Source organism: Genypterus blacodes, unplaced genomic scaffold (assembly GCF_046128005.1).
Source record: "Genypterus blacodes isolate CSIRO-AG114 ecotype Tasmania unplaced genomic scaffold, CSIRO-AGI_Gbla_v1 ptg000027l_1, whole genome shotgun sequence".
NCBI classification, from domain to species: domain Eukaryota; kingdom Metazoa; phylum Chordata; class Actinopteri; order Ophidiiformes; family Ophidiidae; genus Genypterus; species Genypterus blacodes.
The window spans coordinates 91,765-108,384 of record NW_027466840.1 but is presented as its reverse complement, the minus strand read 5'-3'; the positions used below and the strand labels follow the sequence as shown (position 1 = coordinate 108,384).

Sequence of the window (16,620 nt, the reverse complement as noted above, 5' to 3'; positions counted from 1 at the left end):
ATGAAGGTCAGACGTACAGAAAACTTCTCTGCAGAAACATTGAGGATCGCTTCCAGGCTCGTCCCTGCAGGCTCGGGCAGAGCGGAGCTGAAACAAGTGAGGGATGACTCTTCTCATGAAGGGGAGGGAATTAACTGGGATTGATTTGGCTCAGTGCACTCACAGCCTCTGCCAGTGGAGGCAGAGGTATAATATGGTACAAGGATATAATGAGGCCTGAGCACATCGCAGTTTGAACTGTCGGGGTTTCACAGGAATCCAATCTCCACTTTAACACGCAGCAATTGCCAAGATGTAGCTCTCATGTATGTATTTGGAATTGATTTGTGCGTCAAAACAACATTTTGGTAAAGATGATTCGTGTTGCAACTGGATTTTAGTTGTTTTAGAGACTACATCTGATCATAACTTAAGGAAAACATAAGAGAAATGCTATGAGCTGTCTCCTCTCTCTGCTCAGCCACAGTCTTTTCCCATATTTCAATATGCAGATAGATGTTTGCAAAATCTGGCTTATCTCCATGTGACCCCTGGGACAACACTTTCCCTGAAAACAACAGCGCTGCTCCCTTCCCAGCCCCGCCGAGTGATTCTCAGGAAACATTCAAACTATTGTGGGCTCATAATAAGATGATAATTTGTTTTATTCTTTCCTCAACTCTGCACAATAATATCTCCACATCTGAGAGATGACAGATGCTGTTTGAGTCTGTCACGGTCTCATTTTGGAGGAGGAGAAGTCTGATCTATTTCTGTGACAAAGAGATAAAACAGATAAGGATGAAGCGGGTGGTGCTCACGTACGCACTGGAAAAAACAAACAGGAATGTGAAGGTGTTTGAGAGTTAGTGTTTATTACTTTGTTTAAAGAGGCTAAATAAAACCCTGAGAGTGTGAGCTACTTTTATTTAAGTTCTCCTCATCAAGGCTTTCTACCTCAAAAGCCACATTCTGAAATAAGTGAGATTAAAATTTAAATCCTGGATCAATATCTTGCATTTTGTATGGACGGCATGCTAATTTACCTTCACTGCAGGTCATTAACCTTGGAGGATTCATAGCAAAGCTTAAAGAAAAGGCTTTATTTATTCTGTAAGGGGTGTTTTCCCTACCTGTTTTGCCTTAAAATTCCCTATTATTTTGATTTCCCTGACTTGCGATGCTCTGCAGAAGGCACGGAGATGCAGCTCCGAGTCGACAGTGCTGAGCTGATTGTTGCGAGCAGCACAAAGAGGGCATGACACTTACGTTCAAGGCATTCTTCGCAGCCTCCGCCTCTGATCGACTGTCAAAGCTGACAAACCCCACCGGCTGAGGAGACAAGAAGACAGAACAAAAGAGAGAAACATGGTTTAAGGCAGAAAACTGACTCTGCATTTCTGTCTGAATGACATAGACATGATGTTTTCTACTCGCCTGTTTCTCTCTCCCCGTTTATAGAACGGAGAGAGAGAGAGAGAGAGAGAGAGAGAGAGAGAGAGAGGCTGGAAGCTTACATTGTGGAAGGCGAGTTCATCATGCAAAGGCTCCCCTATGCCCAAATACGGGCAATATGAGAGGGAGAGAATGCATGCAAGAGTGTGTGTGTGTCTGTGTGTGAGGGAGAGGAGAAAAAAAAACAGAATAAGGAGACACAGAGTTGCAAGGTTGAAGGTGAGAAAAAAAAAAGTGAGAAAGAGAGATGGGGGGAATGGAGCGAGGCAGAAATTGCTTTGAAGACCACTTTGAGCAGGCCTGTCAGTAGCAGACCACACTCTCTTGTTCTACATCTCTTTATATTCTGGTGACATCACTTCAGGGCCTGTGACCGCAATAGCAAAGGTGAGCGAACACGGGAAGACAAAGACAAAGAATAGGGGGGGGTTTGGAATCGTCTGCTCTCTAACTGTTGTGACGTGACGAACAAAGAAAACACGTCTTCATAGATTCCAAACTCAAAAACAGAAGGGGGCGGGGTTGAGGACAAAAACAATTCTCTAAACTCCCAAGGGCCCTTGCTGCTGTGTGTGATCTGGAGAAGCAGCGTAGGGTTATGGGAATTTTGAACAAGCCGAAGCAGAAGGAGAGGGGGGAGAGAAAAAAATTGAAAAAAAAAAAAAAAAGACGAAGTGAAGACGTCAGAAGGAAGAAGCGTAACAGGAATATAAATAGAAAGGGCCTGAGATCTGGCTCTTGCTATATATGGAGATGGCTGTGTGTTCTCGCGGCGGAATGAAGAGCCAGATCGATTGATTTATGTGCCATTGTCACTGCCATTAGTCAGGAGGAGAGCGGGGGCAGAGGAGAGTCACTCAAAACCAACCCACCCCGAGGAGTGTCGGCAGGTACCTGAACGTGAGTCTCAGCTGACTTTTGTGGAGTAGAAGATGGCAATAAAGGAAAGTATGAGGAGAGGAGGGGCCACTCTAAGGGAGCAAAGTGCAAAGAGACTGCTGACCGACTCACTTATTCATTAACATGTAAGCACGCAAAACAAAAGGCGCTGGAAAGCCTGTGGAGAGCACATTTTCAAGGTAAGGAATTTAAGGAACGAGGAGTCTCTAGTGAGCTTATTTAGCCTCAGGATGATGAACAATAAAGCTGCACCGACTCTAAAATGCAGTGAGGTAGAGTTCAATACAAAAACATTGATCAACTCATCTCGTGTCAAAGCCTGAAGAGTCTCGTTTCATTAAAACAAGAGAAAACAAACATACAGATCCACCTCTCTTTACCATCTCTGCAGCATCAATGTGCACACCGAGTAAAAACAGCCATTGTGACTCCCTAATATAAGTTTCAACATTTATAAAAATCAGGGAAAGGGACAAAAACCACAACATGTCCTATTATAAGATGTTCATGAGAAGGTGGGTCTCATTTCAACAAATTCCTTGGAAGACAGCTGGAAAATGCTCAGTCATAAGTTATATTACATCACCTACTTTCATTAATTAAAGTAGGTATGTCCAGCTGCTAATTATATTCTGAATACATTACATTGAATGCAGTTTCTAAAGAAATGTCGCCGGGTAAGGCATTACCCTTTGTTACCAGTTTTAAAGGTGCATTGAATCCAAATTGCCCTAAAATCCCTTTTAATGAGCATGTCACGGCTTTGTAAGATGCAGTGTAATGTGGTAATAATAAGCAGAGTGACATCAAGCTAAATTGCTTAAATCTGGATGTGGACACTTGCCAGCTGCGCTCATTTTCAGTCCTGAAGGCAAAACCCAACCGTCATTACGGCTCTTGTCAAAAACGTTCCCCCCCGACACCTCGAAAATTCTTTGCCGTCTCTCCTCCCATCTAAACATCCCACTGGAGACGGCTGCCTGACTACGAGCCTGCGATCCCACAGCCGAAGGCAAGTTGGTGCAACACTTTCCCCCCCCTATCACATCCCCCTGTCCAAAAACTTTTTTTTGTTTTTTTCCACTGTTCCAGTTACTTCCTGACAAAGGGTGCTAATTCCAACTGTCATCCTTCATACTAAGCAACTTGGTAACACCGCTAGATGGAGGAGGGGGAGGGGGAGACGGAGAGGGGGTGAAAAAAATTAGAGGTGTTGACGAGCAAGCAGTTGCGTAATCCAAGCAGCATCGGTGCGGTGAGAGAGTGAGTGATGGCTTTACTTTCGCTCTGCAGAAACACAACATGTTTTCCAGCATACCTGTTTGGAAGTGAGCTTTATCAGGGAGCCCTCATAGCCCTGAAACGAAGGAACCAAGAAGAAGAAGAGTTCTGTTAGAGGCCTTACATTGATTTATAGCGTCAGATATGTTTCAATGAGTTAATTGTTGCACAATAGAACAGATCAGAGCAAAACATTGCACAGTAACATTTGGTGATTCACAGTAGAAAATTCCAAATCCTTCTGCAGTGCAGGTTCCAAACTGACGAAGCCTGGTTGCATCGTGGCGTTCTTATGAAAACCATATGGTCCAGACTGTGGTGTCTTACCTGATTAATCCAGATTTACTGCTTTCAACACACGATATAAACCGTTTACTCAGAGTACATACCAGGAGCATTATCTGAGTGAGGGATTAGATGCATATCAATTGTCTCATTATTCACTTTAACCCCGCTGCTCCTGGGCCACTGAAGTGTATTTTTCTACAGGAAGAGATCGGAAAGCTCAAAAATTCTACTGTTATCTGCGAAGCGCCACCTTTTCAGTCTCTGTTTACACCACACATTGGAATACATTATCTGAATCCAAAGTTGGTAGCTGCTGTACCTGAAATGCAAACAATCCAGAATCTGAATATGAGATTCTGATACAGAGATTGCATTCAAAAAGGGGCTTTTGTGACACAGTCTGCATTCGTCTCTGAGGTGAACTTTTGTTTTTTGTATCACAGGGCATGGAGCCATTTTCCATCAGACACACACAAAGCTTCCCGTGGATCAAGATGTGATTGAACATCAGCCTCGAGAACACAGACACTCCAACCTCTCGGAGGTTTTTTTCCATTGCCATTTATTTCATCACCATTAATGGAGCTCCCATTGACTGCTCCGCCGAAAGCTGCTAAGAATAGCTGCACCCCCATCCATTTAATACATATAAACATACCTTAAATGGTCTGAAGAGGAGATAGAGCTCCCGCGGCTTAATATCCAATGGTAGCCCGCTGACGAATAGTGTTCGGACCTGAGGAAGACAAGGAAGACATCATGTAATTTTCATTAACCTCCACAGGTTATAAATAGCTACCTTGCATACCTGACAGAAACAGATGAGGTTGGGAGGGAGGACACTGTACAAAGGGGACACAGAATTTTCAGGGTACAGAAAGATAGGCTTTCCAAACGTGATAGAGATTCCTTTCAGCTCTACAAACACACTCACACACCCAATCAAACACACTCCTTTCTACACTAAAGCGTATTGTGCTCTCCTGCGTAATCTACGGCCTCCTGTGTTTATAGCCGTCCACCCCCGCAGCTCTACCCTCTGTTTTACATTTGAACTTTTCAACTTGGCAGGACTTGAGTGAACTCGTATTGGTGGGATGGGGAGGGGGATTACAATTTATATCTTAGCAGAATGAGACAGGGGGAATGTAATTGTTTGCGGCCCTGGTCGAGTCGGAGAAGGTGGAAAAGCAAGAAGGGAATAACATGAGAACAAATCTAAAAGTGCTTCCTGGTGAGGAAGTTGTTGTTATCGTGTGCGGCGATGCGGGAGAAAATGAATGCAGTGTGTGTGGAGTTTGGAATGCCTTTTGGGAGAATGCAGCCCAAGTTTTGAATTTACAATTAGGTTTTGATCCTAAAGTCGTTCCTTTCAACATGCAAAATACATGGACGAAATGAGGACACGGTGATTTCAGCACGTGTTCCTGAACTCATCCGCAGGGAAAATGGTAGATCATTGTGAAAAATTGCTTTAAAAACAATGGGGAGTGTGTAGTAAGGAGCATGTTAAACATTTACAGAGTGTAAAAATGTAAAGAGCGTCGTTGAATGACTGATTTATTAAGAGCTGCGGCTGAAATGATGTCAAAAGCAAACAAGAAAATGTTTTTCTCAAACGCCAAAATATATATTTATATTACAGTGTTACAACATAGTGCTGAGGTAAGACAGATGTTATGACTCGACTTGACACCCTGTTCGCTTCCGATCTCACGGTTTAATTTTGTATACCCACAGGCGTCACACACACAATGATCCTTCAAAAGCAAAGCAAACTCAAATGATGCTCATATTACAATCTGATGCCAAACACATTGAGGGGCCAACACACACTTTTAATTACTTTCCCTCATTCTTATAGTGTAATATATTGTCCTAAAGGAATGTGCCCCTAGGTTGAGAGAAAAACCTTGAAAAGCTTAATTTTTCATTTTTCGCCAATTCCTTCTGTAACATGTTTTATGTGAACATGTAACACAATTCACACACCTAGTTAGACACACTCCAGCACAGGGCGTCCATGATTCACAGCTGTGGGCGCTGCCAGTGTTGCCTACTTAAACCAAGCAGGCAACACTTTAATGTGCAAAGTTCACGTCTATCTTGCTGAGGCACACTGCTGTTCTTACTGAGTGAAAACCATTTTTAAATTCTCACCTCAGCCTCATACATTGTGGGTGTGTCTAACTGAGCATGTGGGTAGCTTACATGGGACACAACGTAAAGGACTAATTAAGTAGGAAGTGATCAAAAATGAATTGCAGTTTTGTAGTTGTGAAACTCAACATTTGCTACTTTGATAATGTTCATGTAAAATGAGGGAGGAAGTCACAATCCTAACTGCCTAAAAATGATCAGTGCATGTAAGGATAAAGCCTACTTTATTAATTTAGAATACAACTACAAACAGGCAGTTACACAATTTACTCTCAAAGCTCCTGGATTGATTAGATGAGCTTTAATAGCAGATTCACAACTCAAGGGACAAAGGAACTGCTGAACTAACAGTACACCTCATTCCCATAAGTAATCTGATACGCCGCACCGATGCCAAAGGGAGACCGATATACAAACAAAGGAGCTTAGCAACTGGAGGGGAGCATTCGTCCACGAGTGCCAAAGCAGCCATCCAGTCAGAAATCACCTCGGCGACTCTCTCACCTTGGCACTTATCTTATCTTATCTGGGCCGAGCGGAGGCCTGCAGAGCTGTCACTGGGCTCTGTCACAGGCAGGCTGGTTGAACTAAACTCTTTAAGCGGCCCTGCTTACGTGGGAACAAAGAGTCAGAAAAGGAGGGTATGAATCAGGTAGGGGCGAGCGCAGTTGCTGACAGCTGCTGAAGCTGATAAAAACTAATAGCGCGGTGGGAGAAAAAAAATGCTGTAAAAAATGCCTGTAAGTGCCAAAAGCCAAAATCTACTCAGGTGTTTGTGGGGGAGGCAGCCAACTTGCGAGGTCTGGCACCAAGGCTGAAGGTTTGAAATCTCTATTAAGGACAATGCAGCAGTGAGAGACATTTTTTTTCCATCACTGCATTAGGGAACAAGCATGTAACTCTTCCACAAGTCTGATCTGCCCACAGCCTGGCAAGACGACGACAACAGATGCCAAAAAGTGTCAGAGGCTAACAGAGATCTAACATGTATCCACCTTTCTCCGAGTCCAAGAAGAGTCCATTTCTACTGACTCTGTACCACGCTTGGGTATTTTTACTCCGTCTTGACTCCTTCTTCCTCCACTGGTATCGTGAAGAGGAGTTTGGCACACGCGTATTAAGAAACTCTTAGTCATCTGCCTCTCCCTTTCAAACATTATCTACGATTTCAGATTCGATTTAGCTTCTACCTTTAAGTCAGGAACGGCTGAGGAAGCGACAGGTTACGACAAACCCACACAACAATGCGCTCTCTGTGCTGGCAGAACAACAAGACGACGCTCTCTCATTCCTGAGATGTCCTGATGTCAGCTGTTGTGATATATGATCAGTCAGTGTGTGTGCCGGGTTCGGGATGATTCACAGGCAAATGCGTCTACGCTTCTCCTCTGCGCACATCTGCTGCTGATTACAGAATCTGTCTTTCTTTATGTTGCTTTCAGACCTGGTTGGAGAAGGCCCCGCTGTAAACACGCTGCCACCAGGTCAAGTGAGACATCGGGCTTTGATGATGTAGTAAACTAAATGGAAGGTCGACCCAGGAGTGGGCAGATTCTGCTGTTTCATAAAAAGAAAGATAAACCTTCTGTCACAGTTTATTGGGTTTTAGTGGCATTGTTTTATTGGTTCCTCGTGAGTCGCTTTGAGCTTTCCACATACCTGCATTTCCATAGTGCTGAGCGGTCTGGAATGGGCCTTGGAATCATTGACCATTTATGGCTTGCTCACACACACACAAACATGCAGGCAAGGCTTCGATCAAAAACAGCAGTCCCTACCTACCGCCAGCCAGCTGAGTACTTCGCACACGGTGTACCAGCGCAGTTCCCTGGCAACAATTTAGTGAAGCACGGCAGAGAGTGGCGCCCCGGGCCAAAAACATCAGATCCTATTAAGGCCACTTCTGCGGCAAGTCCCACGGGATCAATGCACCTCTAATCAGACATCCTTGATTCCGCAAGCCCGGGATGAGGTCATCACCCTATTGATACTCTATCATGGCACCTCGCAAGCCTTTGTGTGCCACCCTGAGTTTATCTGTGGATAAGCCCATGGCTGCTTGGGGGTTGGTGTGGGTGGGGGTTTGGGCTCAAAAGGAACGCCGGTGGAAGTGCTACCTTAAATGAGACACACAAAGGAGCGATGAGGTGAAAACGCCTCTGACAAAATAAAAAACGTGTCCACTTTATCACGCCAAAGTCTCATACACTCAGTTTTGAGGCCAAACTAAACCTATTGGGGAATATCAGGGACAGAATGATGTTGTTTTTAATGTGGTTCACTAATGAAATGTCAGAGGGGGAAAAAGCTTTTAACAAACTTCTTAAAAACAATACAACAGCTTTAATGAACAAAGCCATAACCGACACCACAACTGCTCCAGAGCTGTAACAATAACCACAAACTCAACTATATTAAACTTTTATTAGTTTTAAATATTCTCCTGTGGAAAAAAGCAATTCATCAGCTATTATAAACGGTGCTTGATTTGTCTAATTAATTTATGTGTCATTTCTATTCAGGTTTACACTGCGGCTGATTCATGAATCTGAACACAAATATTAGCTGAAACGACTCGGTGGCTTTATCCCATCTTTGATATTTGCTCTGACTTTAATTGAGTGATTTTTTCTTGACCGGCGGCCGGAATGAAGAATGCGACCTTGGTAGTGATGTGAGATGATTACTGTGTGTTTCTCCCACTACGTGTGTGTGTATGTGTGTGGTATAGCCACGATAATAGAAAAGGTCTAGCCAGATGTGGCAGGACGCGACTCTGACCTTGAGGCCTTTCAAAGGGAGCGGCCCATTGTGGTGTGTGGGTGTGTGTGTGTTTGTTGCTACACAACGCTGCGATTAGTGTGTCTGAAATCAAAATGTACAGCACAGAAATCCTTCAGAGCTCACGTGAAAACTTCAAGTCAAAGTGTAGCTGTGAGCCCGCGTGAGCTCAGGGTTAGTTGAGTTTTCTTGCTCACTCACTCATCACTTGATCGCTTGGCTATTTAAAAACAGACAGACAGACAGACAGACAGACTCCCTCTGCCTCACTCTCTGGAGTTGTCACTGCTCTGTGCATCACTCTCCTTCATCATCCTCACAAGGTTGTTTTTCATCCCCCGCTACCCCCCCACCCCAAATCCTCTGTGCCTGAGAATGTGAAGAGTGAGCGACTGCAGGCCTGATAGGTGTCAAGCGACTATAAATGGATGACTCCGCTTCAAGTGCCTTGTTAATTCGACAGGGGGGGGGGGGGGGGTTTACACGGGTCAAGTTTCACATTCAGGGTCAGAGGTCGTAGGTTAGGGCTAGGTTATTGTTTAGGTCAGGGGGTAAACTGCGGGGTTGAGCTCACAACCAGAGAGCTGAAAGTGCACAAGTGCCCTGGACCAACAATTACTCCTCAGTAAGGGTCTGTAAATGTTCCAACAGGTTAACCTTTAAAGGCATTTAAAAGTAAATGACCTCGGAAAACCACGGAAGTGTCCACTTCACTGTTTTTCCTCCCTTATTCCAATACTATTTTCTTCCGTAGCAGTTTTCCTTTATTTCCAAAGTAACCTGGAAAAAACTCCTCAGGTCTCTCGGACACATACGTGATCTTTCTTTCTCATCAGTCTACATGTAACTATTTCTGACCTGAGTGAAAAGGCCTTAAGGTGTCACTGGGCTGACATGTGAGGAAGAGCGACCCATTCTCAGATTGTCAAATGCACATCAGTTAAACTCCTACACTTGTCAGCTTAAGGTCCATCAAATTCTTTTATACTCATGTGCTCCTTTGTCGTGGTTTGATCTGATCCGTCTCTACGAACGGACTTAACATTCCAAGGCACTCATTAACCAAACTAATCGGCCAAGTCCATCCACGTCAGCCTTTCCTGCTTTGCCTTTTGTTGCCGCTTGCCTGAGTGGACATCTTAAACTGTTTGGTTTTGAGGTTGGGTGGGCAGAGGTTAAAGTGGCCGTGGAGAAGTGGAAAAAAAACAACATTAAACACTCAGTCATCCTATATGTCGCTGGAGAGAAATCTAAGCATGCTGTTTCCATTACAGGACCTTTAGGGTCTCACAGGGCGAGAAACTTGTTTGTGTTCTTAATTTAAAGGGGATTTAGTATGTGAGCCTAAATACCAGCATCTCTGATTTAAACACCTCATTGGGATTGATTTTGGTTATTGTTCAGCGAGAGAATCCAAGTGCGGCTATAACTTATTGACTCAAAATCAAAATAGTTTGATAGACGATTACCATTTCAAAAAAGGTGTGAGCAGAAATGTTGCCAATGTTGCCATTTCCATCAGGCCTGTGTTGTTGCCAGTTTGTACGTCAGACAATAAGCTTGATGAAGGTAGATTCACTGTAAAAGAAGGATTTTGTGAAAAGTATTTCAAAACCCATTCGAATCTCATATCTTATGTGAAAGGCTTCCCACAAAATCCCTCGTTTTGGGCGGACAGGGTCTGCAACCGATACGACAAGGGCGGAATTTTCTAATCCACTCAAAAGCCACTCAAGTAAAGAGAATTTAGAGGAAATTCTATAACACAACCCTTTCAAATGTCTTTTTAAAAGGAGAAGGCCTAATTTCCTTTGTATGGTGTCACATTACGTCATACACTGGACAAAATATCAGTCAGTGAGCACCAGGGCCAGAAATCGAGGGCCACACACTACTGAAGACGATCCACATTCGCAAACGTTGAAGTTTCAATTAGTCCCACTTCTCTGAGCTAATCTGGTGGGGGGGGGGGGGGGGGGGGGGGGGGTTCGACCTTGGATTGCTGACCGCGGCCGTCCGGCGAAGAAAGGCTGCTGGCACGCGGCTGAACAGGCAGGCGGACAAGCTTCTCAGTGTTACCGTTCTGCCTGGCTCACCCCTTTCTTCAGGGCTCTTCCCATGACCATAAACGGTCCTTCTTTTCCAAGATCTCAGGGTCACGCTTTCAACTTGTGGGCCGATAAGGGCTGAGGAGTTTGTCTACGGGGACTAAAATGGGCGAGAGAGCGGGATGAAAGAGGGGAGGGGTTGGAAAGAGAGGAAAGACGAGAGGCAAATTAAGAAGCGATACAGGGTCGGGAGGGAGGGAGAGGAAACGGCGAGAGAGGGAAATAAAGGGAGAGGGGGGGAGGAGGAATGAGGGGGGAGAGGAAACGGAGGGGAAGGGAGATAAAGGTGGGGGGAGGGAACAAGGGAAGGAGAAATTAGAGAATCATTACAATGTCTGACTGAGTGAAGAGAGGTGGATATAAAAGAGAGAGAGAGAGAGAGAGAGAGAAAGAGAGAGAGAGAGAGAGAGAGAGAGAGAGAGAGAGAGAGAGAGAGAAAGGAGAGAGCGTCTACTGTAAAATAGATAATTATAGAACGTGAGCTGAGGTGTCAACATGTAACCGCAGCGTGACAAAGCAACATGGCTGACACCGTCTGGGGCAGAACTTGCACTTCCTTCCCTCGACTGACACAAAACAACACAAGAGCCGACCTCAAACCCAACAATCGAACGCCTTCATCACCCTCCTCTCCCTCCCAGGCGGCCTTTCGGCTTTAGCGCTTTTCCACGTTTCCATGCAGCAGTTCCTCATCCCTCCCTCGCCGCTTCCGTCTCTTCACGCATTCGTGTTGGTGGCCTCCCTTGCCAGCCGTTCCTGACGCTAAGCCTTGTTGTTGTCTTTTCAAATACCTCTTGTCGTGCAGCTGACAAATGGCCAAGATAAGATGACAATTCCCCCGCTGCTTTTATAAATAAACTCTAACCTATCGGACGCGTAGACAGAACAGGGTTGCAGTGTTTGTGCGTGTTTGAACTTGCAAGTATTAAAAGATAGGTGGTTATCATTGTGTGTGTATGTGTGTGTGTGTGTAAATCTGTGATGTCGTGACCTCCTATCCTGCCTGAATGTGTGTGTAAGAATGTTTCAGCGTCTCAATCTACAGTAAATCTCTGTGTACGATCCGTGACATTCTGTGTATGTGTTTTCATCCGCCCCCATCATGGCCACTTTACCCTCCGAGCTCCACTTCTTCAGCTCCCCGCTGATAACGGCTCATGTCACAGAGAGTTAATATATCTGCGTGCCCTTTTCATAGATACACGCACGCAGGAGGACCACACACGTCCACGCCACTGTGCTGCACAACGGCGTCGGCCTCCCCCTCCGCTTGGTCGTGCCTCTCCAGCAGCGCGGCTCCCCACCTAGACCGCTTCACGGAAAAGGTCACTCTGGCCACATGACCTGCTATTTGAGGCGGGAGCTGCGAGATACCCAAACCAGGCCAAGCACAATCCAATTACACCCCAGGGAGATACGGCGCATTTGCTGATCTCTGCTTGAGTGATATTTTGTTTCTCTTCGGGCGTTCGTAAAGATCCACTTACTCGTGTACAGGCAGCTAGGAACAAAAATCAACAGATGTCTTACAAGGTTCGAACTCCTGCTGGGTTTGTCTGGCACATCCAGGAAAGACGCTTTTACTACGAGCGTTTCCGCGAGAAATCATCAACCAAACAACGTGAAGACATACTGTCATCCTGCAGGGGAAACAGTAAATCAGGAGCCACCCCGTATCCGCTCGTTTGTCACATATCAGATGCTGTACGGCAGTGGACATCCAAAGCTGGTGATCTCTCTCTCTGGGCATGTCTCCTGTTAAGTAAACATGACATAAGCGGAGGGAAATTGACGGCCGGGAGGTTAAAGGTCAAACCGAGGGGGTGACTTAGTAGGCGACAGACCCTTTTACAGCACGGCTCCACTCTAACTGCAACTCCTAGATCTCCTAGAACGCATTCCGCACTAATGTAGTTCCGGACTTTGGTGTCCAGATGCTGAAATTAAGATCACAATCTGTACACCCATCTGTCATCTCAGCTTATAACTAGAAGTAAAGTAATCAAAAGTAATAAGACGTGTAAATAAACTAGTGAGACAAATAACCTTTGGTGATGACATTTATGAGTGCACGACGGCAACAAACAAAAACATGTCTGGAATTTGTCACCTAAGTCTCTTTACATAAGCATCACATCACATCACTCACTCCACAGCTACCAGTGAATGAAATGACTTGTGACTGGATTGTAATGTGCGATTCTTCAGTCCAAACCAATTTTTACAAAGAAATACAGTGAGAATATCACACAACTTCTTTTGTCCCTACAAGGTCTGGAAATCTAAGCCGGTTCAATCTTATCTCTGACATTTAGGGAGATGGGCTATCACCTAGACAACACGAGTGGGCTGCGGCTAACCGAGGCTGCTGAGTGCCACAGTGTGTGAGAGCATCCAGAACACCTGATAATAAAGCTTATCCGACCGGTTCGCCTGATTAGACGCAGCCGGAGCCGAGACCTGCATACCCAAACTGCAACAGGACCATGTTTGGCGAGCGCCGAGCCGCAGCAGATAAACACAAAGTATCTTTGAGTGCTGGTGTGCGCTGATGACGCCGTAATGGGGGGGTGGGGGGTGGGGGTGGGGGGGGGGGGGGACGCACGAAGCTTCTTCTTTACTGGTGCGAATCAGTGATCCATTGAGTCACACACACACAGAGGCAGGCAGGCAAGGGGAATGCTGTTGATCAGCATGTGAGCGTCATACTGGCAAGGCTGTTAAACTTTGCCTCTCTTTAGGGTTAAAGTTTATCATGTTCAGTTTTTATGGTTATTTTTGACAGGGGGATGAGGGCTGGTGGGTGTTTTGGTATATGGAACCCAGATCTGACATACAGCAAGACAATAGATGTGAAAGTACATAAGAGAGACACATTTTTGTCTGTTGATGATTCATGGAAGTTAAAACACTGGCTGAAAGTAAATCAGGGATTTCACCACTGAGACACACACACGCTCACACACACACAGTACACACACTCTACTGTCCAGGTATTATTGTACTGTCTGTGCTAGATGCCTTGCTGTTCGCTTCGGTGAGAGCGGCAGGGTGTCTGGGGTTTGTGTTGTCATGTGATTTACTGTTTGTGTTGTTCTTATGCTGTGTTTGTTCTGATGTGTATGGTTTGGTGTCGTCTGACTCAGACTATACCTTTGATGTTTGATATTGGTCATTATGTGTATAGAGAGGTGTATGCACACGTACACAACAACTTTTTTTAATTTAAATAACTTTTTAGACCACTACATGTTATGTTTTTTGTTTAGAAAGGCCTGACCAGGGACTGGGGTTGCAAATTAGCCATCTGGCTAGAAACCTTTCATGTAACACATCTACATACTCTGTTATGCATTGATTTGTGATGGCTATGTGTGTAATAATGTGCGCTGCATTGTCCCCGAAAAAATAAACTAATAATAATAATAATAATAATGGAAGGAGTGGAAATTACTGAGAGTCCTTCGTACAGTCCATTATGTGTGTGTGGGTGTGTATGTGTGTGCCTGTGTGTGTGTGTGTGTGTTTTGGTACAAATATGAACACCGGCCTGCTTGTGTGTGCTTGTATCTGTTCCTGAACACTTCTAAGACGTGCATGTCCGTTTGTGTGGCGCCATGTGTGTGCCGTCCGCCTTGTACATTGCAACACACACACACCATTAAACAAATGATAAAGCAGTGCTGTCTTAAGTTTTACGTTAACACACCCAAGTAAATTGAAGCTCCTGCCAGTCTGGACAGCTTCCAAAGATTTCAACAACCATTACACTCCTCTGTCCATTACTGCCATTCATTATGTCCCTCTCTCTCTCTCCCCCTCCCTCTCTCTCTCTCTGCTGTACAATAGACAGGTCTCTTCTAGTCTTTGTGTACATTGCAAATTTTCAAACGTTGCCCGTTTTACTTATCAGACGTTTGATGTTTGAGTATGAACCTGAGCGGTGTCCATTTACTGCCGTGTCCATATAAGGTTGTGTTTTCACAAGTTCAGTGGCGCATTCAAGCCAAACTCTCCATTAGTCACTACTTTTCTCTTTACATCATCGCATGTGGGGCTACAGTAAGCACTCTGCCTCCATAGTAACCTCAACACTGGACCAAATATGGAGTTACATGAGGCTGGTATGTTTGACTATTCAGTTACAAAGTGACTAATAGTGCAGCGAGTCTTAATCAAATTGCTCCAAGAGAAATAACCGATATAATCTGATATACCTTCCTTACATCACTTGGAGATATTTCCTTGCCAAAGCCCCCATGCAAAGAAAAGTAGGATAAACTTATTTTAACCAAGACAGAGATATTAAGGGATTGGATCCAGATTGTGAAACTGGACTAATGTTTACAGAAACGGGGCTATTATCGGGCCTGTTAGGGAGAAATTACATTTTCTAACTGGATTATCCCACATTTTTTGGGACCAACAATAACATCCTGGGATGTTAAGACTCAGCTCGGTCATCCTGATAGAGAGACGACTCCTGCTGACTCTACCGCAGTACATATGGGTTGCAAACAGTTATTGCCTACATGTTGCAGCAGCAGCTGTTTGAACTTCTATTGCTCCCTCAGCTTCCGTGAAAACTAATGCACTATGGCCGAGGATTCACTTTTAGTGGCGCTATGTGGATTCCGGCTTTATGATACAGTAATATAGAATTAGGAAGAAGCCTTTTATATGGCAACAGTGACAGATTAAAACATGGAGGGACAGAAAATATTTACTCCAAACAATGAAGGGACCAAAAGATATGGCTATTTGTGTTTTATTATGTTGATTTAGTGCAGCTACTCTGCAACACTTGGGCATGTTGTTTTATAGCTTTTAATTACATTTTATGCTGTTTTTACTGTCCTGCCAGTTTTCATCTCCTACTCTGCTATAGGTTGCGTTGCTTTTGTCTTGCTAAGCAACTTATACAAGTTGAGCTCTTTCATTTAATTCACTTAAAATTAAGTAAATGCGCTAAATATTGGTAATGAAAGCAGGTTTTAACGCATTTAAGAATATTCTGTATTAGAGACCAAAATGCTGATCTTGAACTAATCTGGCCGCAAACCTCGCAACTGTGGCATCACGGAGTAAAACTGAATATTATAGTGATGCTAGGTGATCGGATCGATGTTGTGAAAGTGCAGATAGTCATACCTCCTCCTCGTGGTTGGTGAATTCACTCGGTTCGTTCTCCTTCTCGGGCTTGGTGTTGTTGTTGTTGTTCATCCTGCTTGTTGTCTTCTTCTTCTTCTTCTTCTCTTTCTTCTCTTTCTTCTCCTTCTTCTTCTTCTGCCTTGTTCTTGCTGCTTTGCGCTCTTCCTGGACTCTGAAAGCCTCCTGAACAGACGGTCCGGCGTCCGGCTGCTGCCCCGCTACTGACCGCAGATCCCGGCTAGTTTGGCGACATCAACGGGGGACCCAAAGTGAAAGTGAATCGGTAGAAGCGAGCGCGGAGAGTTTGGAGTGGGAGAGAGAGAGAGAGAGATGGTCTTCGTGGTGACTAGAAACGCGGCCGGTATTCCTCATCAGACCTCAGCATTCCCTGGGAAAGAAAAGGTTCTCCGGAGCTTCTTTTCGGGTTCCTGTTTCCCCGGATGAGACGCGGTGAGTGTACGCCGGAGAGCAACGCGCCGCAGGCAAACTTCTCTCCTCAGCTCCTCATGATGGAGGG

The 16,620-nt window shown here is 44.9% G+C and overlaps 1 protein-coding gene across 3 annotated transcripts in view; it reads right to left on the bottom strand.

Moving 5' to 3' along the window:
* The window catches only part of LOC142993132 (RNA-binding protein with multiple splicing-like), a 28,556-nt gene extending 11,936 nt beyond the window's left edge, over positions 1 to 16,620 (bottom strand). For 2 of the 3 annotated variants that reach the window (XM_076143790.1, XM_076143789.1), the window contains exons 1-4: positions 16,104 to 16,619; positions 4,562 to 4,639; positions 3,653 to 3,691; positions 1,249 to 1,311 (exon numbers count right to left, since the gene is read on the bottom strand). In XM_076143790.1, coding sequence (XP_075999905.1) covers positions 1,249 to 1,311; positions 3,653 to 3,691; positions 4,562 to 4,639; positions 16,104 to 16,175 — 252 coding nt within the window. In that variant the 5' untranslated portion in view covers positions 16,176 to 16,619. Of the gene's footprint in view, positions 1 to 1,248; positions 1,312 to 3,652; positions 3,692 to 4,561; positions 4,640 to 16,103 lie in introns of all 3 variants that reach the window. The other variant, XM_076143791.1, reaches the window with a different exon arrangement.